General features: G+C 38.8%; 1 protein-coding gene across 2 annotated transcripts in view; it reads left to right on the top strand.

Moving 5' to 3' along the window:
* The window catches only part of LOC140234216 (aqualysin-1-like), a 29,640-nt gene extending 15,626 nt beyond the window's left edge, over window positions 1-14,014 (top strand). The window contains exons 6-10 of one of the 2 annotated variants that reach the window (XM_072314278.1): window positions 8,570-8,708; window positions 9,758-9,942; window positions 11,800-11,986; window positions 12,587-12,703; window positions 13,885-14,014. In XM_072314278.1, coding sequence (XP_072170379.1) covers window positions 8,570-8,708; window positions 9,758-9,942; window positions 11,800-11,986; window positions 12,587-12,702 — 627 coding nt within the window. In that variant the 3' untranslated portion in view covers window position 12,703; window positions 13,885-14,014. The remainder of the gene's footprint in view (window positions 1-8,569; window positions 8,709-9,757; window positions 9,943-11,799; window positions 11,987-12,586; window positions 12,704-13,884) is intronic. The other variant, XM_072314279.1, reaches the window with a different exon arrangement.
* The last annotated feature ends 4,892 nt before the right edge of the window (window positions 14,015-18,906 follow it).

Below are 18,906 nucleotides of genomic sequence, written 5' to 3'. Positions count from 1 at the left end.
ACAACTGTCTCCAAGAACTGCCAGGCAACATAACATTGAGCCTGGTACTCTACATCTAGGACATAATGCACTTTGAATGCACAGTCCACAGCCTTTGTCAAAGTTGGAAACAAAAATCCCTGTCTCTCTACAATAGGGAGTTTTCGCAAGCACAACGCGGCCGGGAGTTGAGCGTGTCGTGTGCGAAATTTGCTTCTGCACATGATCAAATCTGAGGAACGTCCCGTCCGGGGGAAAACGAGTACGGTACTTGGCCAAAATAGCGTTCGGTCCCAATGCTGGGCAGGAGTGAGCCAGCCAGTCAGCCAACCAATCAGCGATAATGTCCCCACGCCTCCGTCTTGTACAGGAAAGCGAAACTGCATAGATATGGGGACGGGAGTCAGAGTACGGGGACTGTCACAAGTGATCGCTTCCTCGTATTCTCGGTCTTCGCGTCGTGTAGCGAAAACTTCCTAATGACAAAGGTTTGCAGTGGCTTCTTCCAGGATCCTCCCATCAGCAAGATGAAGGGCTGTGGTCTCTGCTTCCTGTCAATTTGTCCAATGCAGAAAGCCAGGTCTGTGCCCTCCTGTAAAATGAAATGGAAGTGGAAAAGAAACATGCATTTACATCTCGATAAAATCTTGAAATAGTCTACGCAGAAGTGTTGGGTTGAGGCATTGGTATAATGAAGTCCATCAGAACAGATATATTTCCCACACCTCTCCAGTGTTCAAGGTAGAGTTCATAATAAAGTGCCTGGCCAAATTCTGCAACATTTCATTTGCAAACATATACCCTAAATTGGGTATTTTATGTAGTATATAACATCCATGTATTACATTTTCTATTCTTGCAAGGGCTAACCATGACCTGGCTGAATGAATTTTCAACTGTGTGGCCTATGGGAACTTCTGAAAGGCAATTAATTTTATTGCTGGCAAGCCCAGGCAAAAAGTATTATCAAACAAAAACTACTTCTGAATTGCATTTCATTATTTTGGGTAAGTTACTCTTTCCGATACTAGTAGTATATCAATTTTGTCCACTTACATTGTAGGAACATCAAGGAGTATGCGAGGTCTTTTTTCTTTTTGGTATGGGGGGGGGGGGGGAGACACCCTGTATCACATGGGATGTATATGAGTGGTATGTGATATATTTCCAGCATCTTGCTGAATATAATGATACCATAGGTCAAGTGCAATATTTATCAATGAATGGAATATTCTTTCTTGGCGACATTTGGGACCAATTTTGCATTTCATGCGAATTTTTTCCCCTTTTTATCAAAATGAAAAGGACATATTGATATTGGACAAGTGTGTGATTGAGCAGTCAGGCACAAAATAAAGTAAATATGTATGTTGACTATGTAATATAAGATTTTTTTTTCATTAAAAAAAATCATTGTGATTCACAGCATACATTAGCAACATAGTAAATTTGCATAAATATGTAGAATCCATGGACTAAACTAACAAATGAAACAGCATAAACTGGGAATTTCTGTAACTATGGACCACAGCTTGATGATTTCTATATTTTGTATTGCAATGTCAAAGTCCATCTCATCATTTTAATAAGAGGGCAACACATCACTTGTTTTAGAAGATTAGCCTCCGAACAGTTAGGTACTTGCAGGTTGAAAGTCGTAGAATAACTCCGACTCCTGAAAGGAGCACTTGCCCCACACCCTCGCAGTCCAGCCTCGGCAAACTAACGGCAGCATGCTGAATGCAAGCGTCTCTTTTTCCTCTGTGGAGCAAAATGTATGACACAGGGGGAGTATTTTGAATGATAAGTACAAATATACCCTTTAAAAATATTAACACAATCAAGGCTGATAAAGAGAAATGCTGAAAAGTATCAGCTCATATTCAGATGCTAGCTTATGTACTTATATTGTACTTGATTGCAACCAGGATTACTAACTGTGGGGGGGGGGGGGCTGTTTTAAAGTTGTTTGGAGGGTATTGTAGAAAATACTACACATTTTGAATGAGGGACTGATTCTGGCAACGGCATTTACTACCAAGACGGGCAAGTAATTGTGGATGAGTAGAACCAAACTTGTAAGGCCAAGCATTAGAATTATAATGCTGTAATAATCATCATGCTATTCTACAAAGCAGCAATCAGCGTTACCATGAACTTGGATGAAAGAAAGTTGAATGGTGTTGACAGCCAGTGCCTTAATAAGAATAATCTTGCACTACTGTTAAGTGCTTAACAAAGACTATTGCAATATGAATGACATTTGGGCTTTTGCAGGAGGTTCATGTCATATTCTGGCATTGCATAAAGCAAGATCAGTTAATATGCATATATCTTAATTAGATTAGCAAGAGCAAGGGATGTTCAAGGTCCAGTGATTTTTATTCCAAGTAGTAGGAAAAGAATGCAAAAACTTTAATAGTTCATAAAAGACTTCTCTGTTAATGTTATCCTATAATGACAAAAGCTTGATTATCATGTGAGTTGATCAGGCAGTGGAGAAGAAAAGGGGAATGGTAGATGAAGGAGGCAAGGACAAACCGTCCAGAAGTTTCAGTGTACATGAACTGTGTGGCCGTGGGGTGCTATAATGTGAGAGAGGGGCAGGAGACAGCCTCTCCCAAATAATTGTCCAAGCTGTAGTTACAGTCATTAAAGCTGCACTACCGCATGTGATACAAGGAGCAAAAGAAGCTTGTATGAGCACAATTAAAGATGTTCTGAATCCACATGTCATCTCTTGAGGATTCAGTTCCAGCAGGACGAGGTCCAACATGAGCTAAGGAGGGACAATCTCTGCCTGACTGGCCTGCCAGAGGGGGCTGAGGAGACAGAGGAAGAGCTTACTGAGGGCGAGTCAAATGTTGCCAAGGAAGTTGGCTTAGACATTTGGAAAGAGGACATCTCATCTTCATGATCTTGTCATCATCTTGGGGAAAAGGCAAGAAGGAAAGAGCAGGCAGATCAAAGTCCACTTTATTGCAAACAAAAGGAACAAACTGTATTCTGGGCATTCTAGTATGAAAGGAAAAGAGAACATGAAAAGTGTGTACATCAATGAAGATCTAAAGGCATGCAATATGTCACTCGATCAGTGCATGATAAATGCCAAGGAAGCTCATGATGTCGAATCGGCAACAAAACCAAATACGGGAACATGACATGCAAGTTGAATGATGGACAAAGCAGAGTCATCAAGAGCCCGGATGATCTCTTTGATATTGGCTTTGAAATTACAGATCCACTTCAGTTTTTGCAGGTTTTTGCGAAAGTCTTAGAAATTAATTAACAAGCATTGAATGAATTTCTTGGTCTAACAATTTTTTTTTTATAGTCATGTACATACTGTAAGTATTTTGTTAATGTTGTTAATAAATTCACCTCAACTCAAATGCAAAAAAGGAAAGGGTGGTACTGGGGCTGTAGATTAAAATCTCTACACAGAGCAATACTATTTAAAATGTACCTTGGGAAAGGCCATCGGTGTCACCCGTGTGACGAATAAGCAGCGTTTGCTACGATGGACATCTTGATTCCCCATACTAGAGTACTTTGTCAGCATACATGGCCATGCTGCAAACATCCTGTCTTCAGCCTTGATCTCCTGGCTGAAGTCTTGCTTGATCTGTACAAATTAGGGAACAAGATTGCATTTGTAATCATATCAAGGGTGGCCCAGAAAGAATGCTATAAATGAAATGGAAAGAAATATAATACTCAAGTAATAACAAAAACATAAATGATGGAGTGAATTATGCATGATCATTAGCTTCTGCAAAAATGTTCATTCTATAAACATTTTTCTCACAAGTTTGTGTGAATTTGCACAATGTGCTTCGTTTGGCATGGAAATCTTGACAGACTGAGAAGAAAGCTCCTAATCTTTGCATAGAAACTTATTCGAAAGTGACAAAAGTGCCAAAAATTGGTTCCAAACCACCTACCTACACGAAACAAATAGAACTCTACTAAGGTGGTACATGTATATTATTACTACAGGCATTAAGTTTACATGTGGTGCATAGACTATATTGTGCGTTAAAAACACCACAATCTGTTTTCTGTCTTTATCTTCATTTTCTATAGGGGTTCTAGGCCTTTTTTTTTCTACCGGAAGCTTACGTAGACCTTAATTCATCGAGCATCATTGATGGCAATGATGCTCAGAAAAGAATGAATTGCTCCAGCAAAAGTAGCAGAACTTAACTTGCACTTTACTATTGGATTTTAGGGGGTTCGTTATGTTTACAGTAGATTTTGGTTGTACGGTTGGACCTACTACTCATCGACCGCCTAATGTTTATTTGCTTGATAAGAATATTGAACACTGAAATTCATGCAAAAAACTTGACCTACGTGATTGAGAAAATCCAGAGCTAGGCTATCAAATGCCTTTGTTCCCTTTTCGATTCGAAGTTTCAGTGCAAAAATATCGCCATCGAACTTGCGTGGCCTCGTTTCAGCTCCCCGCGGTAACGCTCCTTTAGATCGACCGCTGTTTTTGCATTGACAATGCACGCAAACCGAGTTGTATTGATCACCGTGTTGTACGAAGCTTTTTAGAAACTTCCATAGACATTACCGTAAAACGGGGTGAAAAGGGACGGCGAGGTGAATAGGGACAAAACCGAGAAAAGTTTTTTGAATGTGCATGTTTCAAATTTGCTTGAACTTTTTTTCTTATTTTTATCACAGGATGGAAGGACCATCCAACAGTGTCCAGAAAGTGGTCCTCCTAATGTGAAAAATTTTTTAAAGGGTACTGGAGGTCCAAATAAAAAGTTTTCAAAAAATCACAAAAAAATCAGGGCGGTCAAAACTTTTCTGCTCCTGTGGTCATTGACTAATGAAATTCGCTGAAAAGGTTCATGAATCCAGCCTATTAGGTACTACAACACACCTTTAAATTTGAAATAATTATTTCAACAGGAATTTGTGACAGCACATTTTTTCTTCTCTTGGGCAAAAAATCAGTTAGACTGGGGTGAATAGGGACACCATGGTGTCGTTTGACTGGCCCTTTAAATTTTCTGTATGATTAACTATTATATTGTCATAAATTGCTCTGAAATGTTTGTCATGTCCAGCTATTTCCAAAAGTATGAATTTTTATTCTAAAGCTCTTGACAAGAGAGCAATAAGATCTGTGGATATGTGGCTTCACTTTTGTATACATAGATGTGAGTGAACTTTGCTGTCTTAACCCTAACTTGGGGAGGAAGGGTCGGGGAACCCCGGCCCCACCCACCCTCTTGGGAATTTTTTTCACTGCCTAAGACAGGCTAGGACTTTTCCACTTGTAGTTCATGACCCTTTTCTCTGTTTTCTGCATGTTTTAATGCCAATAAAACATCTTTTTGGGTCAGACCCGTACTATAGGTGCCAGCTTATAATTGCTGTAAGAACTCCCAAAATATCCCCGACATCATAAGAGTCAAATTACACTGAATTTAGAGTGTATGAATAAGATTGTACATCATAATTTGCCACTTGAAGAAGAAGTGGGTTAATATTTGAGTGCAATTCAATGGATTAGTAAAGTTTTGACTCACTTTTCAATCTTAACCTTTGACCTGATGGGTCACATTTTTTTATATCAGCTCATTTTGTTGGGCTGTTGAAATTTTTGTTAAAGATTGATTTCACAATGGAATAGATTGCTCTTAAATGTTTGTATATCATTTTTAAACTCTGTAGTTGTTCCCTTAATCCAATTCATTGGATGGATTGAAAAAAAAATGCCTCCAAACAGCTATTTTTTGAATCAAAATTAGTGTTGTCCCTGTTGACCCCAAATTTGGGGTCAATAGGGACAGCATCATTTTATTAAAAAACATACTTTTCCCCAAAATATTCATTTTCTTTCACAATACCAAATTAAAGGTATTTTAGGTGGACATAAAATCCCCACATAAGATTGAGTCTCTTGGCTGCATGAAAAAAAATACAATCATTAGAACGTTAAATTTGTCCCTATTCACCCCGTTTTACGGTACATTAGGATTCGGTGAAAATATTCATTCGAAATTTTGTCCTTGATTAAAACCATTAACTTTGTTAATGAACGGTGAATTTTCGCGTTTTCCCACACCATCCTCATCAACAGTCAAAGCCAATCCATTTTTATGTACTTTGCGTGCAGTGAAGTGCGTACTCAGTAGGGTTGGACCTACGTACTACTAATCGACCGCCTAATGTTTATTTGCTTGATAAGAATATTTAACACTGAAATTCACGTAAAAAACTTGACCTACGTGATTGAGAAAATCCAGCTCTATCAAATGCCGTTGTTCCCTTTTCGATTCGAAGTTTCAGTGCAAAAATATCGCCGACGAACTTGCGTGGCCTCGTTTCAGCTCCCCGCGGTAAATCGCGTTTTTAGGATCGACCGCTGATTTTGCATTGACAATGCACGTAAACCGAGTTGTATTGAACACCGTGTTGTACGAAACTTTTTAGAAGCCTTTTAGAAACTTCCATAGACATTACATTGTGCTGTCATTACGATTCGGTGAAAATATTCATTCGAAATTTTGTCCTTGATTAAAACCATTAATGAAGAGTGAATTATCGCGTTTTCCCACACCATCCTAATCTACATTCAAAGCCAATCCATTTTTATGTGCTTTGCGCGCAGAGAAGTGCGTATTAAGTGTTCAGTGCGCGAATTATACGCGGTCGGTTTCAATAAGGGTGGTCGATATGTAGCAGGGCTACCATACTACTCTAATGTCTCTAGTATGCGTTCAGTGCGCCAATTAATACACGGTCGGTTTATTACAAGAGGGTGGTCGATGTAGTAGGGCTATCACACAGCCGACCATCGTCCATGGCATAAAAGTTCTAAATTATGAGGTAGGAAATGATCGAGACAGGTCATTGTGTAATTGAACTTAGTTAGCACTAGCACTAACACTGTTAGCAGTCTAAAATATAGGCCCTAGCCCTTGACTAGGCCCTAGCAATAGCATTACCTAGCTAGGCCCTAACCGTCACGTTAGACCCTATGCCTAACTAACTTGTTAGATTTCTACATCATCGAACTCGGACACTGCGCCTATACTTGTGCATGATGTGATACGGTGCCTGTACTGTGTCAACAATGGGAATATTCCGTACGCTGATTTAGATGATTAGTTTTTGTAAAAGAAATTCGTATTTTATGTGAAGTTTTGAAAATGTATGTAAGGATTGAATTATGCAAGTGTTTATACAAGCACGAGTTGGTTGAAAAACATAATGTACGTACCGGTACAGACGACCTAACTTAACGTTAAACGTTAACATTAACAGTTTGTTAGATCTACGTTACATGCATGAAGGCGAGACGTAGCGCAGCCCGGCCAAGAACCCAAAGCGTGAGCCGTGACTAGCTTCATACATCATGCAAATTACAGATGGGCATGAAGCGATGTAACTATCAGTTAAATAAATAAATACCTTGGAATGACTGGCAAAGTTCTTCTATAGCTAGACCCCATTTGCAGAGAATGTTCGTGACTCCATATAGCTGCATTGCAGTCATCGTCACCGCCGTCCATCATGATGAATAGCCGCGCTACTGTATAGCTATACGTACGTACATAAACGTGTGATGTTGGGTGTGTTGTGAGCATGAGGCGCGGTGGCCGCGCCGACAACCGGCGGCGATCGATTGCGACGAAGGATACATGCAGGCCCGCTGATTGGTTCATGACTATCACATGACTTTTGCCCATCAATTTCTAAACAACCGTTGTTTAATTGTTTGGACAATCATTCCGAATTGTTTTTAAACAACCGCTGTTTAAGGCAATCAAGCTCCAATTTTCTATATTTAAACAACATTGTTTAGAATTTTAAACAACAATATTTTAAACAACGAAATTTTACACAGCGTTCTAACAGTGTAACGAACACGGTTTTAACGAAATTCCGGTTACAACGAAGTAAAAATTTAGGCCGAAATATTATCCACTCTATGTATTTTCATTGTTTATCTGTTCGATCATAACAAAATTTCGATATAAGGAAAGAAAACTGCCGGTCCCGAGGACTCCGTTATAACGAGAGTCCACTGTGCAAATGGGCGAGTTTATGACTTCATCGCCTTACAACATGCGCCACATAGTTTGAAAACAGAATATTGAAAACACTACTTGTTACAAGTTCTTACATTATACTGTGTATACTTTGCATTTCTATCACCTTTTGTGAACAGGATGGAAATAAACCACACCATTGAACTGAATTGAAGAGAAGTGGATTGAAAGAGATAATTGTTTTATAACTCATGAAGATGATTATGCGGGGTCAAAGGAGGATAATCAATGATAATTATCTCAATTTTGATCACTAAGAAGTAATTGGAAACAGCCACAAAATGGATGGGTTAGTCTCTTTGCCAACACAACCAATTAGAGGATTTGGCTTTCTCTTCAATATACATTTCTTGACTGTGATCATAATCATTATGGTGGAAAGTACCCCCAACTGTGATCAAAAGGGGGTTTACTCAACTGTCTCATTGATTTACTAAAATGCTTTATGAGGATTGACATCATTTTTCAGAAACTTTGAAACCTCCCTATTCTTGCGGTTGATTCACCAGAGCGATTGCAATGGTCACGGAACTCACTGCGCCGGAACGGTAGGCTCTGATACGTACGGAGTTGCTCCGGGAGTAACCATTATTGGAGTTAAGGTGCTTGGATGTGATGGAACTGGATCCTGGTCCGCCATTATATCTGGTAAATAAAATTCGTATAATAACATTGTATACTGACTGAATTTATCTCTCATGAATTTTCAATACTCTGACTCTCACAGATTCGTCTAGAACATGGAAGGAATATCAAAAGGAACCCAAATCCATAGAGCAATGTGGATTGGGTGAAAGCAGCAACATTAGTAGAACACATAGGTGAAAGTTTGAGGAAATTCGGACAATGGATACAAAGTTATGAATTTTTAACAGGTGTTTAAAGTTTTGGTGTTGGAAACCGCTAGATGAGGAGACTACTAGAGGTTATGCTGTATGTGTGGACAAAAATATAAAGAAAATATAAAGAAAAGTCCACAAAAATTCACTTTTCTAGCATAATGAAAGAGCACTCGACTGACCGCTTTCAGAAAGCAGGGGGAATAATTGCTACCCCTAACATAATATTATGTCAGTATCAAGTTGATGGAATGTGTAATTTTCATGAAAAATGAATTTTTGTGGAATTCCTTTTAGGCCTATATTTTCTAATGAATTGCATTACCACATTTCTGAAATATGTAAGGCCCCACTCATGCATTCTTAATGATAAAACTGCTACCTTGTTTAGTGTAATTTGTTTGTTTTTTTTTGTTTCTCTTCTCAAAGACCAGAATTAATTCCACAAATGTAAACATTAAGCTGCCGATTTATGAACAGCATCCTGCGAAATTATCAAAATCGCTTCCATGGAAGATCTTCTTTAAGTTGATCAGTAAGCCTACGCAGTGAATATTGATTAAGTTTCAGCTTTGTCCTTCAGCAAGTAACAGGGCCTCATTGTGCATCAACCTTTACAGTTGACATGAAACATGTGTGTGTGCGTGTTTTATTGCTCTTTCTTATTCGACTTTTTCTTACCCAGTTATTCAAATTGCTAGGAAATAGATATTCGACACGCTGGCTTTATTTGTGTTTTGACGGATTCAATCACCCACCATTAGGATTAGGTGGTGTGTATGCTAGTTAATGTAATGTTGAACGTTGGCGATACACACAATCACTTTGTCTTGTACAAATCTAAACTGTTTCCCGTAGGGATTGACTACGTTAAGGAAAATGCCAGGGCTTACGACGTTGCATCCATGTCTCTCGGTGGAAGCGCTTCGACCTCCGTGGACAACGCAGTCGAAGGCCTGATCAGCAAGAACATATACGCCGTTGTCGCTGCTGGCAATTCCAACAAGGATGCTTCGAGCACCTCCCCTGCTCGAGTTCCTGCCGTAATATATTCACCAAAATTTGCTGCCCCCTCCTTCCTCGATGTATTTTACTATCTAGAGATACAGTTTTCATGCAACCACGAAAAACAATACTAAACAATGCTCATCATTTCTGTACGTTAACGTTCGTCGCCTATGCCGTGTATATATAACGCGCGGATCACATTATTTCAAAGTCTAAATTGACATTATTTTGAGAAAACTTACTGAGGAAAGCTTTTCACCTTACATGCGCTCCCGGAAACTCTTTCCAAGCAAAAATTGGAATGAATTATGCATACAACACACATAATGTGTATAAAAGTGGGCAAATAATAGACCGGTACATCCAATGAAGTTGCTTCGCGCAACACTTGCCAAGTTTCGGCCTGCTAGTCTTACTTGTGCAATATTATACAAATGATGCACAGGATAGAGTGTGTTAGTGAAGGTGCGGCGCGCTCGAGAGTATTGACAATGGTGCGACATGCACGAGGCGCAGCCGAGTGCATGTTTGCAACCGTTGTCAATACTCGACAGTGCGCCGCACCTTCATTAACGCCACGAAATAATCCTGTGCATCATTTGTTTTATAAAATGGGTCGAAAACTAACAGCATTATTCACGTACCTTTGTGGGTCAATACCAGTCAGCTACATGTAGCACTCGCTCAAAAGTCAAGATGTCCGAAGATGTTCGTCCCAAACATTTACGCACGTCGCACTCGGAAATCCCGCACATAAGTACTGTACGTACGTATAAGAGTATACGTACGCCACGTGTTATGCACAAGAAAGGCCGCCGGCTGTTGTGGCAGCCCGCGGCCCGAACTAGAAGTTGTTTACAGGATTGACAGCGCGTATAGTAGCGCGTGATACACTTGTAACAGTGCGCACTGCTAGCGTAAACATTGTGACGTACGTCAGGCCAGGGAGGTGGAAGAGAGACTCTTCTTAGTGCATTTACTAAGAAATTAATGCACGCACACGTGACTCATTTCAGCGCTTCCAATTGGCTACATTCTTGAACCCATTTTATAATGTGAAATATCTTAACCTGATATTTTCATGTTACCTGGCAACAGGGTGTATGCACCTGCAATAGTGTTGTATTTGCACAGTGTGTTATTGTACAGTGAACGAGGAGTCTTTCTATTTCTCTCTCTCTCTCTCCTGTTCTTTCTCACCATCTTTCATTATCGCTGTCCCCTTCTTCTTTGTTTTTCTTTCTTAGCATCACCTGCGTACATGTGTATGTTTTGTTGTGTAACTGTTTTTGTTGTGTAAAACTAGTTTGTCTTGTTGTAGTTAAGTAAACCGACAGCTGGTTGAAACTGTTTATTCATTTATCTGTGTATGAGGCCCCAATATCAAGCTCGGCTTACTGGGGATCCTCCTGTATGGTACCTTGACTTTTTGTTTATTATCATTATGTCTTCGCTCTTTGTCACTAAGATCTGATTACCTGTCATGTGCAAAATCAGCCATGAATTATTATGAATCATATGTTTATTTCTGAAAGCGATCAGAGTTGATTATATTGTGCCATACAGAAACAATAAAATGAATGAAAAATGAAATAAATATATATATATATATATATATATATATATATATGAACAAACGAACAGACAATAAAGCAGAGATGGTCGAAAGCCCCTACGACCAAGCTTGCGTCCTGAGACATCCATTGTCTTCAGTTAGTCACAATCATATTAATATTCCCAAGGTGACAAAAGCGTTTGGTTAAAATACCAGCATCACACCATTATACGTACATTGTATATACGAATCTAAATATTGATTAGCTGATTGATTGATTTATCAATTGCTATATATACTGATTGATCGCTTAATCCCCTCTACCCTGTACCTAAAGGCCATCACCGTGGGAGCCACCAGTAGCGACGACAGCCGCTGGTACTGGAATAACTGGCAAGGCTCAAACTACGGCTCCTGCCTTGACATCTTCGCGCCTGGTGAGGACATCACCTCCACCTGGTACACAGGCAACTATGCCACCAGCACTATCTCCGGAACGTCCATGGCGACCCCCCACGTTGCAGGTACGTTAGGGATATGGTATTCATTTTAGTGACTCATATATATGGTAAGACATTTTCAGCTTTTAAGATTGTATTGCAGCACGTATTGATTAATGTAGTTCAATTCAATTTTTCTGTCGTACCATTTTAAAATGAAGAAAAAGTATATAAAGCAATGGATTATTAATAATTTCGTGGTAGAATTATTTCACGACTCTGATGGCGAATGCAAATCATAAAAACCGGGCGGTATATGATAATGAGATGATCAACAAACATGCAATAACGTCAGATGCCTTGCTTGGAATAAAAAAAAAATAATAAAGTGATCAGATGCACATGAGCTAACGGCTATCCAGAGGTAGTACCTGTAAGTCAATGGTTCTTTTATTTGTTTGTTTATACGCTTGAATTTAGTTGAAAAAGAAAATATGACACAAAATGAACGTACTCGGTGCATGGTCATGACAAAATACAAATGTAGGGCCTACTGCTTTTAAAAAAAAAGATAAGCTGTGAGTACAATATGTCTGAGTGCATTTATCACGTTTCATTCGCTTACCACTAAAGCTGTAGACTAATGGTGAATATGTTTAATGCATGGGTCTCTTAAATCTCCAGGTGCGCTTGCACTTTACGGCGGATGGAACGCTTGGAACACTATCTTGAACCAAGCATCCTCTAACAAGCTTTCAAACATCGAGAGCGGTTCTCCAAACAAACTGCTATACGTCTAAGGTGACTAGAAAACTTATTTGTATAAATCTTTGCTCCAGCTGCACTATCCGACTCCGTGGCCAGTTTAACCTTAGCAAATGATAAAATCAAAATATTCCCCACATATACACTGAATATCAGTTCAAAGAAAATAAATATAAATGTGTAATTGTGCCTCGAAAGGGACATTTTTTTATTTTGCCGAATTAGTTCCGACATACAAGTACAATAGGGCAATGTTGATTCTCTCAAAATCCACCAAGCGATAAAATTTGAGTGATATGATTATGTATACTTTCAAGGAAAATAAGTATAACATCTTAGTGCAAGGATCATAGCCACACATGAAATTGCACAGGTGGGACAATACAAGTAGGATTTTCCACGAGCCTATAAGCTTCTGGTTTAATCATTTAATTGTCCATCGATTGTATACTACTCACAAAGAAGAAATATCTGCTTCAATCAACTCAAAAGATATGTGTATTCCTATGTGATGCGAAAAAAGAAAGGGTAAAGAGAGAGAGATAGAAAGTGAGAGGCGAAGTAAAGGAAGAGAGCAGGGAAGGACGCAGATGGGAGGGGGGGGGGGTAGTATGGAAAAGAAGCAAGAAGAGAGTAGAAGATAAAAAGGGATGTAAATTCCGAAGATTCGTTATTCCGAAACAGAAATTCCCTATACCTAGACGTTCATTACTCCAATCATTTATGGCGTCATTCCGAAGATTCATAATTCTGTAGCTGAAGTAAGGTTTGTTAATCCGGAAATGAAAGAAAGAATGTTATTCCGAAGTTTCGTTGATCCGAAAATATAAAGATAATAGGTACTAACATACCTCCGGAATTACGAACCTTTTTTTTTTCTTTTTCGAAATAACGAACTTTCGGAATAAGGAACCTTATATCATTTTCCAATTAACGAATCTCCGGAATGACGAATTTACTTTAATTTCGAATTAACGAGCCTTCGGAATTATACTGTAACCAGCTGTGACACATATTTTGATTAACTTTCACTTATCTTTCCTTTATTCCGCACTATGAAAAAAAAAAACCTGAGTGGGGAAAACATCGCAAGTAACTTCGAAAATGTAACTCATATTATTTCAAAGTCACGAAGTCTTTTAGTTGTAAGCTCTCTGTATACCAGGCTCTACAAAAATGTCTTTTGTTTGTTTTGTTTTTTTCCTGCCATATTACAGATGGAGAAACGAAGCACCACGGCTTGCAAGATCAACGTTCGCAATCCTTTAAACTCATCAGAATCATTTTGATTTTGGTTCCAAATTATATGATCATGCAATAACCTTTTGCTGTTTTTTTTTTTTTTTTGGGGGGGGGGGGGTCAGTTTGATTTCATAGCTGCATTTCCCACAAAAATCATACATAAATGAAGAATGCACGTATATGAGCGAAAATTTTAGCAATAAATTCGCAGTACATGATTATGATAATTGTTAGGAGCTGAGCTGGCTACAATTTGGTCAGCTCTTAAACATTTCTTTCCATGATAAGTATAAAGGAAATTGTGAATGTATCATTAATTCACTATGAGACAAAGAAAATGTATTCATCGTCACGTACTTTTAGCTTTGATTTCTCAAAGAATGTTATGTTTTGAGTCCCAAAAAGAATATGTCACTTTGGGGAAAAATTATAATTGCTAAGTATGATTTGAACAAATACCTTTAAAAAAAAAATTGATACAATTATTTCCAGTTTGAAGGAAAGAAATGCAGGAGTCTACCATCGCAAGAAGATACTTGAAGGCAGCCTAAAGAGAAAGAAAATAAACACAGAGTAACGGACAACTTGCCAGTAAAACTGGTTTTGTGCTGACTTAATGGTATAAACAAAGGGAAGGGAGTTGGGGAGGAAGACACGAAGGAGTGATAACCAAAGTGTGCAATTGGCATTTCTTTTCCTGCGGGGTCTATGGGGCAATTACAACCCCTGGACAATTGCCCCAGACCCTTCCCCTGACCCTAACCCTTATCCTAATCCTGTACCTAATCCTAACCCTAACCTGAACTCTAACCCTAAACCTAACCCTTATCCTAATCTTTCCTCGTACACTATCACTTACCAGTATTTAGCCGGAGGTTAATTGCCCTGATACGTTTCCTTAGGTATCCCCCAGCAAAACCACACCAGATAAATCAGTTTCTTCCTAGCTATACCCAACAGTGAGACGCTCCCAAGAGTGGCTATAATGCACTTCTCGAAAATTTTTCCATAGCCAGTGTTTTAGTATTTCTATACACCATTAATGAGATATTGTGCAGTTGGGGAATGATCCCAAACCTATGTCTGATAATTGACAATGTTACAAAAATCTTAACGCGTGGTAGGCCTGTTGCGTTTATTCTGTGGTTGTAGAGGCATCATGGAATGTTCTGTTGTAATGATTGGATGAATAAACTCTAGTAATGATCTGCAGATTCGTGTGTGTCTATCTCGTGAGAATTTGTAAAAATCATTGCAATAAGTGTCAAGTTGCAATAGTTGAAAGGAAATGAGGTGAAAATTTTGACACGAGCTTGAGTGCTGAGCTATGTGATGTGTGTTTGTGTGTGTGTGTGGGGGGGGGGGACGGTCATCCCACGAGCTCAACATTGAAAAAAAAACAAAAAAAAAAAACAAGTGTCGGTCTCGTCGGTCTTGTTTACGTAGTGTCAAGCTCGTGGGCCTTATTTGCCTATAGTGACGTGTTCTTGGACCGTATAACTCGTGGGTCTATTTTCCGGATGCTCGTCACGAGACCGACACCCACAAATCATACAGCCCACGAGTCATACAGCCCATGAGTCATGCAACCCACGAGTTATACAGCCCATGAGTTGCACACTATGCAAATATTCGAAAGGCCTACGAGACCGACGCATTAAGTCCCGTGTTGTGGGCTGTTTTTACCTAGTGTCTAATTCATTGGCTTTATTTGCCTGGTGTCGAACTCACGGACTGTAGGGCTCGTTGGCTGTTAAAGTCATGGGCCATTTTTAAATGTTGAACTCGTGAGCTGTATGACTCGTGGGTGTCGGTCTCGTGGGATGACACCTATTTTACTTGATGTCGAGCTCACTGGAGTCTTTAGCTCGTAAAGTCCTATAACTTAATACTGAAAGTCTCACCAATCTTGTGTACAAATTCATGTCTGAGCTTACTAATAGCTTCTCAGCCAGAAAATATGTGCAGAAGTGTTTAAGGCTGAATTACAACAGGTACACATATCTGAACCAGCTAACTTCATCTTATGTAAACCCTGTCATTAGTATACAGGACATTATATGAGACACTTTACACTGAAAACTCATTACAACTCCAATTGTGCACTGTGCACCTGAACGAAGGTACTTTGAAATTGAAAGTTTAGTAAGTTTTCGTAATTGTCTTCGTCCAATTCACATAAAAGACAATCGGATCTTCTTACTTATCTATTTCCTTATGAAAATTTCAATATTCCCATGACATGGAGAAGATGCACGAAAGAGTCTCGTTGCTCCTTTTCTTATGTCACGGGAAAAAACAAACAAACAAACAAACAAACAGACAGAGGGCGAAGAAAATGCTGTCTAGTCATCAGAAAGACGCTCATCTTTCCAAGCCGCGCATAACATCATCGCTGTTATTAACCAGGAACCAAATCAGCCATCTAGTTATATTTGCATAGAAATGGCCATGTGTTTCATCGACAGTAGTTTCTCATGAATGAAGACATTGACTTCAAAGTTTTCTTGGGTCACAGGAGGACACTCACGTCAGAACATTATTGTTTTTTCCAGTTCCGGAGGACTTAACGTGTGTAGATGGAAAGTACGTCTCTATGTTAGCAAGCGCATAAACTCCACGTTCGTGGACACTGTGTGTTTGTACGTAGTCACACACCCTCTCTCTCTCTCTCTCTCTCTCTCTCTCTCACACACACACACACACACACACACAATGTCATACAGTATGTGAAATGATATATGATACATGTATATGATTATATTCATGTATATATATGTACACATATTCACGAATTTACGCATATGTGCTTGTATGTATGAAAGACACGTAAATTAGTCAAACATTTGGCATCCCGTTTTCTTTACCATTGTTCCACCAAACCCGTATCATGTTTTAACTAGACATGTCGCTATGGTGACTGGTATGCCTCCGCCATAATGAATGCTTCTCCTAATAGGTCTAGATAGTACATGGACAATGTGTGATTACATTTTCACAAAATTGGCAAAATATCAAAATGACAAGTTTGTCACAAATGTGTTGAATGTTCACCTTCCTTGACCTAGGTTTAATTGGATGAATAGGAGAGCATGTATTTGGGGATTTAAGGACTTTAACTTGACTTTGACCCATTCATACGTTTATGCATTGAGTAATTTTCAAGGTATGGAGAAAAAGTGCAATTTCTGTATTGAATAGTAAATTGTTACCATTTTAATCCGGCCTTTGACCCTAAAATTCATAAGATAATCACTGTCAGGCAAACATGCATAAATATGTAGTAAGTTTCAACTTGAAGATAACTTGAGCCACTTCTGAGATATGGGGAAAAAGTTAGTTCAGCACTTTCACCTGATCTTTGACCTTTTGACCTTTGAGGCAAAGAAAAAGAAAGAAAAAAAGAACTTTCCAGAGAATCTCTATTAGGTTATACATGCATACACCAAGTGTAAAAAAAATAATAATAATGTTGCTGGCATTGCATAAACATGAGGGAAAAAGTAAAATTTTGAAGTGTTGCCCTTGACCTTTGACCCCTGACCTTTGACCCCATGAACCCTAAATTGTCTAGATAATCACTGCCAGTCAGTCATGTATATATACCTTGTTCCATGAAGATACCTTGAACAATTTCCAAGGTATGGAGAAAAAAGTGAAGTTTCAATATTTTTACTTGACCTTTTGACCTTTGACCTTTGACCTCATGACCCCAAACTTTCACCAGAGAATCTTTATTGGGTGATACATGTATACACTAAGTTTCAAGGAAATATCTTCAGGCATTGCATAGATAATGTGGAAATAGTGAAATTTTATGTTTTTGACATTGACCTTTTGACCTTTGACCTTGAGCATGTGCACCCAAAAGTTGATAGGCACAACTTCACCCCCTAATACACATACATGCCAAGTTTCATTAGGATACATCAAAAGGTTTTTTAGTTATGCTGTCCACAAAATTCATTACGGACGGACGGAAGGACGGACGGAAGGACGGACGGAAGGACGGACGGAAGGACGGACGGACGGAAGGAAGGACGGAAGGACGGACGGACAACCCGAAAACATAATGCCTCCGGCACCACTTCGTGGCGGAGGCATAAAAACTATAAATTTCCTCATCCAATCCTCCTTGTCTGGGGAACGCGTCTTGCATTGAAATAATACAGTTCATCCATTTTCCTCTGTGTACAAAGTACTAGTAGTAGGTCTACATGCAAATGACCCTTCATTATGTTGCCAGAATCCTCCCTGATATCATGATGCAACGTATTTGGAAAAGAGAAACCAGAAAAGAAGATAATTGAAAATTTGTGGAAAAGACAGACACACAAAACAAGTTCTACCCATATAAAGTTTAGAGAGTAAGAAAAATTGGCGAATTTGTGTGACGTAGGAGTTGATCATGACCAATTCTATATTCCTTTTGTACACAAAAAGTCACAAATGTTTCATTTTCATCACGAGGAAAGTCCGCTTCAGATCTGTTCGTGGTTTATAATGAGCGTATCCTACGTTTCTGCATGTCCCCCCAGTGGATGGGTTCTGTCTGCGCCAAAATATTTGAGAAAACGAGAATTAATGAAAATTTGTGAAAAAAAAAAACCAACACCGTTGAGCTGCTCAACATCAGAGTTGTCAATTCTTAATTTCTTAATAACTTTAGTAGTTCACAGATTTTTGTGTGTATTAAATCCCTTCCAAAATTGCAGATACCTGTTTCTCTTTTGCCTGTCTTAATAAAATGCAACATGAAATTAGGTAATGATGAAATTATATATATATTATATATATATATATATATATATATATATATATATATATATATATATATATATATATATATATCATACAAATAGTGCATGATTTCAAATTACACTAGATTATATACGCGATAAATGCACAATTAGCCCAAGTGCAGTGTTATTTCAACGAGGTCGAAGGCTGAGGTGAAATAGAACTGCACGAGGGCAAATTGTGCATTTTGGAGTGTA

This window comes from Diadema setosum, chromosome 10 (assembly GCF_964275005.1).
Source record: "Diadema setosum chromosome 10, eeDiaSeto1, whole genome shotgun sequence".
Lineage (NCBI taxonomy): Eukaryota > Metazoa > Echinodermata > Echinoidea > Diadematoida > Diadematidae > Diadema > Diadema setosum.
This window is presented reverse-complemented; position numbering and strand designations above follow the sequence as displayed.